The sequence below is a fragment of the Octopus bimaculoides genome, chromosome 8 (assembly GCF_001194135.2).
Source record: "Octopus bimaculoides isolate UCB-OBI-ISO-001 chromosome 8, ASM119413v2, whole genome shotgun sequence".
In the NCBI taxonomy this organism is placed as follows: domain Eukaryota; kingdom Metazoa; phylum Mollusca; class Cephalopoda; order Octopoda; family Octopodidae; genus Octopus; species Octopus bimaculoides.
The window spans coordinates 54,751,214-54,766,812 of NC_068988.1; the positions used below are offsets into that span (position 1 = coordinate 54,751,214).

Below are 15,599 nucleotides of genomic sequence, written 5' to 3' on the forward strand. Positions count from 1 at the left end.
TTTAAAAAAAAAAAAGAAAGAAAGAAATTATCTCTACAGGTGTGGCTGTCTGGTTAAGAATCTTGCTTTGCAACCACATGGCTTTGGGTTCAGTTTCATTGCACAGCACCTTAGGCAAGTGTCTTCTACTATAGCCCAGAGCCAACCAATGCCTTGTGAATGAATTTGGCTAATGGAAGCTTGTGTGTGTGTGTTTGTCCTACACCACCTTGACAACAGGTGTTGGTTTGTTTACATCCCCATAGCGTAGCAGTTTGCCAAAAGACACCAGTAGAATGTGCACCAGACTTAAAAAAAAAAAAAAGTTCTGAGGTTGATTTATTCAACTAAACCCTTCAAGGCAGTGCCCCAGCATGGCCACAGTACAATGAGTAAAACAAGTAAAAGATAAAAAAGAAAAAATATATAATCAAAAAGCCTAAAAGCCAACAATGCACTGACCGATTAGTGTCAAAGAACATATAATATCAGTCCCATCTGGGAAGTGGCCTTACTCGATATATAAAAAGGAGTTGGTGGTAAGAACTAAATACTCTCTTCTCTGTGTAAGTTATAGGTCCATAAAGTGCTCAGTGACATTGACTTGAACCTAGATATCAAACATAGTTGCTGTTCAGGAATAGTTTAACCGTCTACAACATGGGGTCGGTTTGTTATTGGAACTATTTTGTAACATAGTAAATGTCTTTCTAGTAAATGAGGCTTATATTTATCATCAAAAACCAACATTATTACTACTACTGCTATTGCATACTTGTAGTGAGTTACATAAGTCTGCAAAACATTCTAGCCCTATTTATTTTATGCATGAATGCCAACTTTCTAAGGTATAATTTAACAACTTCATGCCAAACTGTTGCTTTTTCTATCATCTGCCTATGAGATTCATTCTGACAACTAGAAATAAAGTCATCTCTCACTGTGCAATTCCCCCCCCATCATTTAGTGATGTGTAGTTAGTTGTTTTGGGGTTTTTTTTCTTTTTACTGCGCCAAATATTTTCACAGTTCTTTATCTAAAAATAACTTCTCTAAAGTTTACTCTGGTAAACATAAACAAAAATCTTTGAAAAGGCAGGTAAAACAAGTTATCTTGCTTAACAGGCGTTAACCTAAGAAAATCTCAGACATGGTATTCAGTTTTAGGTTTCTGAATACACTTAAGTCAATCCTTGATAAATAAGTAAGGCTTAAAAAAGTCTTTCTACTTTTCTGTCTAATATAGTCCATAGGTTGAATTACTTTTTCAACTACTAACCCACTGATTGTCTTTTACTGCTTGTAGTAACTACCTACGCATCACTACTGGTCGGGCTGGTTTTTTAAAAAGATCTTACTTGATTATCAACATTCCTTCAGTGAATTTTTTTTTCTCTCTGCAGCAGTGAGAGTAATAGGGAGAGAGAGAGAGAGAGAGAGAGAGAGATAGGGAAGAAGAGTTATAAATTTAAGTACAAACTTGTATAATATATCTACATCTTCATTTCTACAAGATAATTCCAGTAACTTTCTGACAGCTGTCTTCATGGCTGATACAGAGTTGCAGTTATTTCTGATTAGTTTGGTCACAGACAGAATGGTTAGTTTGTTGCTCAGAAATTTACAGCTGCCAATGAGAGAAGGTTGCTGTGATAAGAACTGATGGAACCTGTTCCATTTGTCTTTCTCTCTTACTGGTTTCTATGTCTAATATTAGCTTGTAGATTTTTTAGCTGCTGCTGTTTATTGTACTCCTAAATGAGGGGACACTGCCCATGGTCTTGAAAGGTTCCAACTCTGGTGATGGAGTGAATGAGTGTTTGAGATGACAGCAGTTAATATTTAACTTGGTGTAAGGTGGCGAGCTGGTAGAATCATAGCATGCCAACAAAATGCTAAGTCTCATTTTATCTGTCTTCATGTTCTGAGTTCAAATTCCACCGAGGTCAATTTTGCCTTTTATAGTTTCAGGATCGATAAAATAAGAACCAGTTGAACACTGGGGTTGATCTAATTGACTTACCCCTCTCCCAGAATTGCTGGCTTTGTGCCAAAATATGAAATCAATATTTAGTTTGATGAATTAGAAGGAATTGTTAGTAGATATAAATAGATGGTGATTGAGTATCAATGGGAATTAGTGATCTGAATAAAGTATTGCATGTCATATTTGGTGAGGGGTTGAGAGAGGGAGAGAGATAGTGTAAGTAATTAGTAGTTGAGTAGCTTTAGTATTTGCAATCTCCCCTGAAAATATGTCTGGACTTGGGGGGTGAATATTACACTGTTTGGAAAATGGTGAGGGCTAGTAACAAGATCATCTGCCTAAATGAACCCCGTCTGACCTATGCAAGCATTGAAAGGTGTGTGTGTGTATGAAAGAGAAATAAAAATGAGGTGACAAAACAAAGCTTTCTCTTGCCAAAAGCTGAAAAAAAATAATTTCATTATTTTAATAAAATTAATTGCAATAAAAAAAAATAAAAAAATGTTACTTTAATTGAAATTTTATTCAATAGTGATGAGATTAGTGAAAGATAATCTGTGAGAATACAAAGCTGTTACAGAGCTAATAGCTAAATGTTTCATCAATGTAAAAAAAGAACAAATGACAATGTTTCCACTTTTTAGAAGTCACTTTTGTCTTTGCCTTATGCATGTGCATAAACCACTGCATGGTTAGCAATCAGAAACACCTATTTCTCAATCGGTCCTAATTCACTTATCAAGAGAAAGAATTCATGTCTAAACATTCAATTATTGAAACTATGGATTGTAAAAAAATTAGATCTGGATTCCTTAAAAAAAATGACTTAACCTTTTTGTTACTCTACTTCTGTTGAAACATGCTGTTATTCGTCATCCTCGTTTAATATCCCTGTTCCATATTAACATGGTTTGAATGCTTTGACAGGATTCAATAGGCCCAGGAACTCCATTTTGCTCCAGTTGCTGCTTTGGTGTGGTTTCTCTGGTTGGATACCCTCCCTAATACCAACAACTCTGCAGTGTGTTTTGGGTGTTTTTTTTTCATGCGACCAGCACTAATGAGGTTACCATCAGCACAACTGATGGGAAGGCTTTATGATTGCTAAATATATAAGAGAAGGGGCCTGGGCAAAGCAGGCTTCTTGCTGTAGAAGAGTTTCATGACTACTCATATTTTAGAAGAAACAGGTGGAGCTGGAAAGCAATAAAAACAGTGGTGACATGGTCTCAAGATGGACCATTATGTTACGAAGAATATAGTAAAATATCTTTATTCACCTGGTGTTAGGGTTTTAAAATTACAAACAATTTCAATGGAAAGTTTTTATGTAGATCTTTAAAACAAGTAGCTTATATCATAGAACTAGGGATGGTCTCAAGTGGGTTGGTATCAAAAAGGTTAAACAAATTAGTTGAAAATTGCTATTATGTTTTGAAATAACAGATGGAAGAATTTGTGATTGAATCTTGATCACGTGATCTTGGCTGTGACGTATTGAAAGAGAATTACATTGAACAAGCCAGTGAGGGAGCGTTTAAATGGTTTGTTCAACTTGCTTGAAATAGAAACTAAATGTCTCAATCACAGCCTACCTTCTTTAAAAAATGAGGATACTTTGGATTATGTATTTCTAGATAAACTCTGCGAAAAACAAAAAGATGACTGGAGTACCTTTTGATCATAGGTCTTCTTGAATCATAGTTGACCTGGGGTTAAACCATAATAACTGTTATTGAATTTAATTAATTATGGAAGGGCAGTTAAATCGGAGGTCAATTAGTATGGTCACAAGCAATCTTATCATATCATCATGTGAAATATTGTGGTTTGACATGGTTCCAATATTTCAAAGTGAATGTTACATAATAATTTTACTTTTTCTTATACTAACCTACTTGTAATGGCTTCTAAGTTTCAATGATACAAACTCTCTCCTTTCAAAAGGTTCGTATCATAATTTTCTAGCAACAACAGATTAAAAATGAAGAAGTTATTTTACTAATTTTGTCCTAGTTTTGTATTATTTTCCAAATTAATTGAAACAATGGTGCAGTTTTTGACTGGAATTATGTATGATCCAGGGCAGTGAGCTGGTGGAAACATTAGCACGCCAGGCAAAATGCTTAATGGTATTTCATCTGTCTTTACATTCTGAGTTCAAATTCCACCAAAGATGACTTTACCTTTCATCCTTGCAGGGTTGATTAAATAAGTACCAGTTGCAAACTAGGGTCAATCTAATCAACTGGCCCCCTCCCCAAAAATTTCAGGCCTTGTGCCTAGAGTAGAAAAGGAATTATGTGTGGTCCCAATGTTGGTTGCTCAGATTGTACCAGCGGGAGTCTTTCCAGCTAGCACAACAGCAACATTGGCAGACTGTAGTTCTTGTTGCTGTTGTATAGTCCTAATCAGTTTTGCTTAGTCTGGTATGCATGGAAGTTATCAATATAATCAGACCAACAGAGCAATCCATTAAAACCAGCAGACCAATCTAGAGAATCAACAAGTTCACAACTTGTAAGATTCTGTAACACTTCACTAACACAATATGAAACTCTAATCAGGTTTAAGATCTCATTACTGGCAATCTTATGCTGTGTTTGGTTTTGCAATTAATAAATAGCATTTCTCTGAGAATCAAGAACAAGATGATAGGAAAAATGTTGCAGATTAGTCCAGTTGGTGCTGCTATTGTACTAATTTCTAGCAGAAGTACAAAGACTCAAATTCTATGAAAGGTATACGAGGCATGTTCATAAACTATCTGACTTTATTTTTTCCTGCCAAAACTAATGCCATGTGGGCAAAATCCTTTGGATGGGAAGTGCATATGCATGAAAATTTTCATGCCAGTAGGCCCTGTCAATTCCCAGAAACTTTTTGGACATGCCTCATATGGTCAATTAGATTACTTCTTTCCCTTCAGTATTTCACTGATACTTTATTTTAGTGGCTGTGGAAGCTTAAATAAGCTTCAGTAAGATTTGATCTTAAAATATGATTTTAGTCAAGGCATTTTATCTGACACGCTATCATTTCTGCTAATTCACTCACCTAACGAATTAAAATGATGATAGTTATGATCTATCCTGATTGTTAAAGCTTATTACAAAGGTTAACCCCACAGTATTTAAAGCATAAGGGTTAAAATACTTGATGGAAACCAAATGTTAGTCTCAGAAGTACCAAAAGAACTTCAAAAATAAGTTTAATGAAATAACTTGTTAATGACTTGAAGATTTTAGTGAAAAAATTACTTTCTTAATTACACTAAACAGGGCCTGCAAATTTTGACATTTACAGAAATTGTTGTTAAAGCACGTTTTTTTTTTTTTTTTGTGGTCGGTTAATGTGCACTGGCTATGGCTTATGAGTGGGTGTCCTCTCTTCTCATTAATCTAATTTAAATGTGAAATGTGTCAAGCATTATTTAATATGTGGATGTACTGAACTGAGTTGAGTAACATGTCTTACCTATAGATTCAATGTTGTATCCCAGACAGAGTTTGAGCCCGAGAATTGTAGAAAATATGATAGACTTGGTAAACAATATTTTGTAGATGATTTACTTGTCTCATTTTTTTCTTTTTTTTGTTATTGAATGTGTTTTAAGAGCGGGGGGATGGTGGTGTTCTGAATCCAACTTATAGATCCACTCTGTATTACTGGTTGACAAAACCACCCCCACCAAAAGTTTTATGCCTACTGCTTTACTCTACCCACACCTCACCTATCTCCAACTGTATAACAAAAAATCACCTCTCTCTCTATCTCTCTCTCTCTCTCTCTCACTCGCTCTCTCTATCGCTCGCTCTCTCTCTGTCTCTCTCTGTCTCTCTCTGTGAAACTAAGAAAATGACTCCTGTTGACATTCTCTCATTTCTAAACCCCACTACCTCTCATGAAATTGGCCATCATCAACTCTTTCCTGAGAAACCACCTAGTCTGTTTGGCTGCAACTGTTAGTATTTGTAATCTCAGGCAAGCAATCATATGCACCCTCTCTCTTTCCCCCTCTCTCTTTCCCCCTCTCTCTCACTCCTTCTCGCTTTTTCTCTGTTTCCCCCCCCCCTTCTTTCTCTCTCTGTACTCACACATTCTGTCAGTCTTCTATTTAACTGAGATAAACTAGTAATTACTCGTGATGCCATTATTCGCACAGAAACTGGCGGTGGGTGTTTTTGTTGTTGTCACTGCTTTGTTCCCTTTTATTGTTGTCTGGTCATATGTAATGAGTACCGAAAATTCTGGTGCTTTCTCCTTTGGTTGATACCAGGCAACTTGAACTATCTGCCAGTGGAACTTGGTGAGTTTTTTTTCTTCCTCCACTGCTGCTATTTCTTTATCTTAAGAAGTGATCATGCTCCCATACATGTACACACACACACACACACACACACACACACACACACACACACACACACAAACACAAACACAAACACACACATGTGCGCACACACACACACACCTGTTAAAAGACTCAGTCACTCTTGTTCTTCATTTTCACCTTCTCTATTTCTTGTTCCTCATCTATTGTTTTTTTAATTAATCTCATTACAATTTCAAATATGTTTATACCTCTGCACCCATACACACCAAACACACACTTATATGCACATGCACCTGTACATACACTCTGACTTCCACTTCCTTTCTTTCTTTCTTTCTTCATTTCTTTCTGTGAAATATTTTCACCAACACGATTTAAAAAACAAAAAAATCAAAGTAAGCGTCACCATTTCAAAATTCATTGATGGTTACTGTTCTCTGGAGGCAAACTTTCATTGAAGCAAACCTATGGTTTGATGTTTTCATATGTTCACCTGAGGAGTTTCATTTAAATTTCTTGTCTTATAAAGTATACAAATGTTTTGAAAGTCACCTCTTCATAGTCTCCTCACCCAAAACATGAAAAATTTACTACTTTATCTAAGGAATTTTTATTTCATAAATGCTATTACCATTATCATCAAGTCACTTGACTGAAACTTGGTGGAACCAGCTCCTACCCTTCCTCCTCTTCCACTTCTTCCTCTTCTTCTTCCTCTTCTTCTTCCTCTTCTTCTTCCTCTTCTTCTTCCTCTTCTTCTTCCTCCTCTTCTTCCTCCTCTTCTTCTTCTTCTTCTTCTTCTTCTTCTTCTTCTTCTTCTTCTTCTTCTTCCTCCTCTTCTCCCTCTTCTTCTTCTTCTTCTTCTTCTTCTTCTTCTTCTTCTTCTTCTTCCTCTTCTCCCTCTTCTTCTTCTTCTTCTTCTTCTTCCTCTTCTCCCTCTTCTTCTTCTTCTTCTTCTTCTTCTTCTTCTTCTTCTTCTTCTTCTTCTTCTTCTTCTTATTATTATTATTATTATTATTATTAGTGAGGACAGTGTATTAGAGTGTAGTGGTGAACAACTCTAACCCTTCTGTTATCTTATATCTGCTGAAATACTCTTCGTTTCAATTAATTTTGAAAATAATGAAGAATTTAGTGAAATGGCTTTGTTATGAAGCTGGTGTTTGGAAGAAATTAAGATGAGATTTTGGTTTAGATCATTTCAAAATGGGAAGTTTGTATCAGTATCAGGAGTTATCTCAGGTGGGTTGGCATCAAAAGGGTTAATGTCTTTGTAGTATTTAGGGGCATCCCTATTTGTTCTATGTTTAAAATCTGGCCATGGTTGAGTTCATCATACATTGTTGCAGCCAGTATCAATATAATCAATACCAATCATGTACTGAAACAATTAAATCAACAGCATGTCCATGGCCTCTGGGCTGAAACATATAAAAGGATAAAAGAATATCTTTCCCTCAAAATGTGTGGCCTTGTGTTTTATGTTAGAAATCAAAAAGTCAGACTTCTCCATGAAATTCCAGTCCTGTGCATGTTTGAAATCCCCTCCTACATACACACACACACACACTTTAAGTTCTTATATTGTACCCCCCCCCCTGTGCTACGTAAAAGGCTCTAAGTCCACTCTACTGAGTGGTTGATGTTAGGAAGGGCATCCAGCTGTAAAAATCTTGCCAAAACTGTCGTAGAAGTTTGGTGCAGGCTTCGGCTTGGTGAGCTTTTCTACCGTCCCACCAAATTTGACAGAAATACTCATTGAGTGAGTGGCTTGAACTCATTAAATTTCTGTTTGATTATCTTTAAAACTGGCTGATGGATGAATCAAAATGTTCTTTTTTCTTTTGTTACCTATGCATAAATGACAAACATGGGAAATAACTCTTGATGCCATTTTGTTGAAATATATTTATTAAATTAAATTTTATTTTATCTTTGTGTGCAAATAGGTTATGCATGCCTTTTCTTTTCACTTTCCTTTTGCCTTCTTTTAAGTTTGATCTCATTGAGTAAAGATTTGTAGTACGTTTTTTCTCTTTTATTCCAAAATATAAGACATTTTCAAATGAGTTTTGTCAACCATTTCAACTGGCAAAGAATTAATTCTTAGAAACCAAAACCTCCTGAAAGAACACGAGTAAATTTTCTGGGCTTTTCAATACTGTTTCTAATAACAATATGAAATTATATCCCACAATTTTGCTGCCCACTATTTCTGAGTGGGTTCCAGAGGGCCCTCTTAGAAGTAAATGTTATTACTCTTTCCTGCTATGATAATAATAATAATAATAATAGTGTAAGTAGCTCAGACAATGGATATTATCTGATCATCTCATTCTTGGTCTACCCCCAGGTCACCTGCCACTCGGCTCAGCTTGAAAAATCTGTATTGTGAATTTTTTTTACAGATTTTGTTCATTTATTTCTGGTTCATAGCCATGTTTTAGGTTTTATATTTTGTATTTGAGGATTCAGAACAGTCTCTATATAGTCCTTGCAAATTCTCCTAGGTTGTATTTCACTTCAGTAATTGAATCACTCTGTGTCTCCCTCTCTGTTTCCTAGTTATTCTTTCTACACTTCTATTTATTTCATTTATCTCAGTCTTCCATAAAAAAACATTTTATTTTAACATGTAAGCATTATACACGTCTCTTCTGGGCCAAGCTTCCTTCAGACATTATCTAAGCCTCTTCAAATATTCATCTTTTACCAATACAAATTGTGATGTTGGTGGCATTGATGACAATGATGATGATGATGATGATGATAAGCAGTCTTTGATCATTGTTGGAAATATTTTAAATTCTTAACTCTGCTGTTTAGAATCAAAGACAAAAAGACACCAATGAGAGAAGAGCAACAGTTTTGTTATTGGACTGTATTGTTAATTAACTCTTAATTGTAGTGTTATTTCTCCCTTCCTCTCACTTGCTCCTTCACTCCCCCTCATTCTCTCTCCCTCTCCTTTCTTTCTCTCCATCTCTCTCCTTTCTCCCTCTCTTTCCCTCCCTTTCTCTCCCTCTGCCTCGTTCACCCTATCTTCTCTCCCCCTGTCACATGGGTGCGTCTCTAACTTTATTAATAACCAAAGCTGCATAGTTGCTATTATTTCATATCAAACTTTACAGTGACATTTGTGCATATGTGTGTATACTCACACAAACACATATGAGATTGTGCTAAAACTTGAACTAAAGAGAAAAGCAATATATATTTATGTAATATACATGCACACAAACACCCTTATACACACAACTGTACATATGTGTGTGTATTTACACAAGGAAGTAAGGAAGTAAACATGTAGGATTTTCTATGCGTTAAAGAGAGAGAGAGAGAGAATGTGTGTGTGTTTAGCCTCATTAAAAACTGATATACTCCCAGTAACATTTTAATTTATGATACAAAATTTCAGAGCTTCACATTATATATAGTCTTTAAAACCTGAACTTTCTTCTCTTCTCCCTCCCTCCCTCCTTCTTTCCACCATCATCACCACTACTAATTATAATAATGATAATAATAATAATAATAATAATAATAATAATAATAATAATAATAATGCTACCACTGCCACTACTACAACTACTATTACAACCAGCACTACTACTACCACTACCACAACTACAGTAACTATTACAACTACTATCAACACCACTACCACCACTACTACTACTATCAACACCACTACTACTACTACTACTACTTAACAATGTCTCAAAGTCTAAATGAAGAGTCTTTGTATGAGAGTTTAGTGTCTGCCGTTGAGAGTGGGTCAGTGCAATGCCGCCTGGTGCGGTGAGGGGTTAAGTTCACTATGACTACTAAATGAAAAGGTTTCTTTCTTCTAGACTCGTGTTTTCTGTTGAGTCTTACTCTATAACTGAAAGTCACATGATAATCCCTCTTTCTCTCTCTCTTTCTCTCTCTCTCTCTCTCTCTCTCTCTCTCTCTCTCTCTCTCTCTCTCTCTCTCTCTCTCTCTCTCTCTCTCTTTCTCTTTGAACACCTACATCTTGGTACTGTATGGCCTACCCTGTTGTTAGTGCTGTTAGCTTTAGTCTTTGTTTTCTGTCTTGTTGGCATCTCCCTTTTAACTAACAACCACTCATCTAATGCCAACACTGTCATTTATACTAATAACAACAACAGCAACAATAATAGTGACCATAGTAACAACACTGTCATATACATTAACACCATCACTAATTATCATCATCATTATCATCATCATCATCGTTTAATGTCCATTTTCAATGTTGGCATGGGTTAGACGGTCTGACTGGGACAGCCGGAGTGCTGTCCAAGCACCAATTGTCTGTTTGGGCATGGTTTCTATGGCTGGATGCTCTTCCTAATGCCAGCCACTTTACAGAGTGTACTGAGGTGCTTTTTACATGCTACCAGTACAGGTGCATTTATGTGGCACCAGCACAGGTGCATTTTACATGCCATCAGCACTTGCAAAACAAAGACCTTCTTAGCTGGGAGAGGGAGTGGGGGAGGTATGGCCATAAAGGACATGCCTATATCTATGGATGGCCACGATTTTACTTAGCTTGACATGTCTCCTCAAGTACAACAAATCACCACAAGTCTCGATCTCTTGTCATCTCATCATCTTCAAAAATACTAATAATTTAATAAACCAATTTCACATACAAAACCATCACTATGATCTTCAACAAGTCAACAGGGGTGTCTATGTGGCTGCCCAACCTGCTAGAAATAACAACTAAATTTCCTTCAGCTCACATTATCCTTTAAATTATAAAATGGTCTCAACTTAAATGCCTTTGCTGTCTGCTTAATCAGAGCTAATATGGGGACTAATTAATTTACAACAGTAAAAGCCACTTATATATTTTTTTTTTAGAAAAAGCATCCATTACACGCTTAGAGCAGTTGATGTTAGGAAGGGTATCCTGCTGTAGAAACCATGCCAAATCAGATTCAAGCCTGTTGTAGCCCTCCACCTTGCCAGTTTCAGTCAAACCATCTAACCCATGCCAGCATGGAAAGCAGACACTAAATGATGATGATGATGTGAAAACAACATGTGTTGTATAGAATTTTAAATTTATGCATTTGTGAGATGGCAACATTATTATGTATAACATGAGATGATGTTTTCTGGTGTTGCCTGTGAGTTACACAATAACTATTTTGTTTGGTAAAGTGCATTCAAGCATTTTTAAGACAGTAGGGTGAAGTTTGAGGAAGATTTTGGTAACTATTTCTAGCAAGTCAAGTAAGCAACTACAAGCTTGCTGATATACCGGTATAGAATTACCAGCTGCCTGATACCAAACTCAGGATTGAATTTCCAAAATCTTTTGGAAACTACATAGTATGATAGTTGGATAATTACTTTTCAAGGGCATCAAGTTTATCTATCTTTTGACATCAAATATCTCTGATCTACAGTTTCCCAGATGAGATCATACAAGAACTGTTCTATCACTTGAATTTGTTTAGCATTTATATATAAAGGCACAGATGTGACCGTGCAATTGAAAAGCTTGCTTTCCAACCATGTGGTTTTGGGTTCAGTCCCACTGTGTGGCACCTTGGGCGAGTGTCTTCAACTGTAACTCCAGGTCAACCAAAGCTTCATAAGTGGTTGACAGAAACCGAAAGACGTTCATCATATAAATGTGCATGTATATGTGTGTGTGGCTGGCTGGTTGGCTGACTGATTACAGGAAATATTATCTTGCTTGGAAACAGATGAGGGTTGGCTACAGGAAGGGTATCCACCTATAAAAATACCTGCCTCAACATATTTTGTCTGATGCATGCAAGCATGGAAAAGTGGACATTAAACGATGACGACGATGATGATGATTGTCTGTGTGGATGGGCATGACATTCAGCTTTCTGATAAATCACACACAGTGTCTTACATTGAAGATATCACTATCATAGCCACATGCTAAACACTCTAAAACAAGTATACAGAAATTAAAATCCTAACTCTAGAAAAATGAGTAAACAACTTCATCAAATTAACCATTTTCTCTGTTACTCACAGGTAGTATCAGAAAACATCACTTCATGCTATACATCACAATAATGTCATCATCTCATATTTACAAAAATCTAAACTTTTATACATCACATGTCTTTTTAAGGCAACTACAGAATGGCCTGGCACTCCATCAGTTACAATAACTAAATGTTCCAGTAGATTCAATCAGTGGAAGAGCATGCTTGTGAAATTTAATTGCAAGTGACTGAGTATTCCATAGTCACACAAACATATAGTCCCATTTGATTCCTATTTTGCTCTACTGCTCCCTTAACCCCATAGCTATTTGATGTTTAATAAAAAGTTCTACTGTATTTTTATAATTACATATTATTGAGAAAAGTATTAAAATATTGTTAAAATATTTTGTGCATTATAGAAGCATAATGAATTTATTGCTTGTAAGCTTTAACAGCAAAATCTTATATGGACATCGCAAGGGCTATATAAGCCCCATTTGAGAATGGCTGGTCTAACCTATACCAGTATGGGTGGTAGCAGTGGTGGTGGTGGTGGTAACGATTGATTCATATAAGGTGAAATAATTTCAGTAAATAAAAAATCTTATATGGACCCTGCAAAGGCTATATGAGCCCCAGTTGAGAATGGCTGGTCTAACCTATACCAGTATGGGTGGCAGCAGCAGTGGTGGTGGTGATAACGATTGATTGATATAAGGTGAAATAATTTCAGTAACTAAAATGTACAAAATACACAAAGCATTATCCACCCACCATTCTATACATACTCTATCCACTGACCACTTCCATCCAAATATCCTAAATATATAACTGATACAATACGGATAATAACTCGTAAACGCCCATCATCAAAAACTGAGGCAATTTTTGACTGTGAAATTTACATTTCCTTAATTTGGTGCTTAATGACTGAATCTCCTTTGCTCCATAGGAGATTCAGTCATTAAGTTTGTGCTTGTGTGTATGTATAATGTGTATATCTCATGTCACGCATGTCCTATACCAAAAAGCCATCAATAAAATCTTAATTCTTAATAAGAGTTCCTAAAGTTTGTTTATCATGTTTTCGTTATAAACAAAGTTCTGAAATCAAGAAATTATGTCATTAGTATACTAGTTATAATAATACTACTTGTTATAATAACAATAGTTTGCTTGGAGTGGAGGAGGTTGCTGTTTTTTTTTTTTTTTTTTTTTTTTTTTTTTTTTTTTTACATCTAATTTTCCATGAGTAGGATGGTACATTCATTATAACTGTTGCAATGTTTAAACTCTTCTTACAAATGGATGCTTATATATATATATTTATATATGTGTGTGTGTGTGTGTGTGTGTCAGATGGAACCTTGATGACTGTCATGAGGCAGGAAAGTATACTAGTCATTATATATTTAATACTCAATATTTCATATATTCAATAAGACATTCAATACTTCATTTCATTTTACTATTTATATTATATATTCCATATTCTATATCCCACATTAATTTTTGTAAGAATATAAATAAAACACAAAAATAGACAGAGCTGGAACTCTTTTAAATAATATATGTGTGTGTGTGTGTGTGTGTGTGTGTGTGCATAAACACGTACACATTTAATCACATATCTATGAAAAGGAATGGATCCTGTTCTTTAAGCAAACTGGATAAAGCAAGGCTAGACACCTTTCTCAAAGCCACAAAACTATGACAGTGGCAGAATCTGCTCTTTAGACCAACCACAGGATCCGTAGCCACACCTTAACCATAATCATTATCCCCATTACAAATGGTTGCATCAACAATAGAGAACAGCTGAATAAATAAATTACAGGCACCCATCATTAATTTGAAACCTTACTGAGACAAAGTGGCTAGAATCTGTTTGAAAAGGACCTTGTATATATATTTCCTTAAGCTTTTTGCTCCCTGTGGTGCATAGGCAATCAGCAGTTTTATTTCCACTGCTCTCAAATCTAGGCTGTACTTTCTACTTCCCAGCTCTATCTCAGTATACTGCCTCCAGCTAATTTTAGGGTCTCCTTTTCTTCCACTCCTTTACAAGTTCATATGTTTCCCTGAAGGAAAGCTTTTCTCTTTCAGGTCTTGTTGGTTTAACCCTTTAGCATTCAAATCTCTCTGTCAAATGTAAAGCTTATTTATTCACATTGTTTTCAATTAACCATATATTATCTTTTAGCCTTGAGATTTTGAGGACATGATTGTTTATTTTTAGATTAACATTGTAGGATTGGTGTGAGAGGCCGAATCTGGCTTATCTGAATGTAAAACGGGTAGAATATTTGAGCCAGATATAGCCAGTTTAAATGCTAAAGGGTTAAAATTGTCATAGATGCTTCTGTAATTGTGCTTTTTTACTAGGTTGGGAGTGTTGGCCTTATGCAAACTCATTTTTACCTCTAAGAAGAAATGGTCCATATTAGTTTGGTCTCTGCCCTTTAATCTGTCCATTCTGCTGGCATAGCTCTCATGGTCAGTGAGAAACAAGAGCCACAACACTGCAATGAAGACCAGATCTTGTGGTGAAGCCTTATATATAATCATTACCCATATCTTTATTATCGTTCTCAACTCCCTATATGTAACATGCAGTGAACTGCCCAGTTTGTTCTGTGCATATGCTATACTAAAAGCCATTACTTCACAGAATGACTACTGCAGTTTAATTTGGTGATAATAATGATAATTATGACAAAAGATTAACTACTTTGACTTTCATTAATTATGTCATTGTTTTTATTTTCAGTTAGTGGATTTGACTCGTATGTGAAAGTACCAGTTGATGATGGTGGTGATGGTCTTATTCGTTCAGACTCTTATGGGAATTTCAATAATTTAATAGAATCCAGCACAAATGGTAAGACTTTTGTTCATTATCTTCTCAGCTAGTTCTGCTGCTGGCTTTAACCATTCAGTTGAACTAAATCTAGTTGCAGGAATGGCTGTGTTGTTAAGAAGCTAGCTTTGCAGCCACATGACTTTGGGTTCAGTTCCACTGAATGGCACCTTGGGCAAACCAATGTTTTATGAGTGGATTTGGTAGATAGAAATTGTGTTGAGTTTACTGTGTTTGTCCACCATCTCCTCTGCTTGACAAGTGTTGGTTTGTTTATGTCCCCATAACTTAGTGGTTTGCCAAAAGAGACTGAAAGACTAACTATCAGACTTAAAAATGAGCACTGGGATTTATTTGTTTGACTAAACCCTTCAAGATGGTGCCTCTGCATAGCCACTGTCCAATGCTTGAGACAAGTAAAAGCTAAAAGATAAATGGCCCCCCCCCC

The 15,599-nt window shown here is 35.8% G+C and overlaps 1 protein-coding gene across 18 annotated transcripts in view; it reads left to right on the forward strand.

Moving 5' to 3' along the window:
• Window positions 1–15,599, forward strand: part of LOC106882633 (tensin-1) — an 835,201-nt gene that overhangs the window by 730,804 nt on the left and 88,798 nt on the right. For all 18 annotated transcript variants that reach the window (XM_052970116.1, XM_052970114.1, XM_052970115.1 and 15 more), the window contains one exon: window positions 15,062–15,172. In XM_052970116.1, the coding sequence (XP_052826076.1) occupies window positions 15,062–15,172 (111 nt within the window). The remainder of the gene's footprint in view (window positions 1–15,061; window positions 15,173–15,599) is intronic.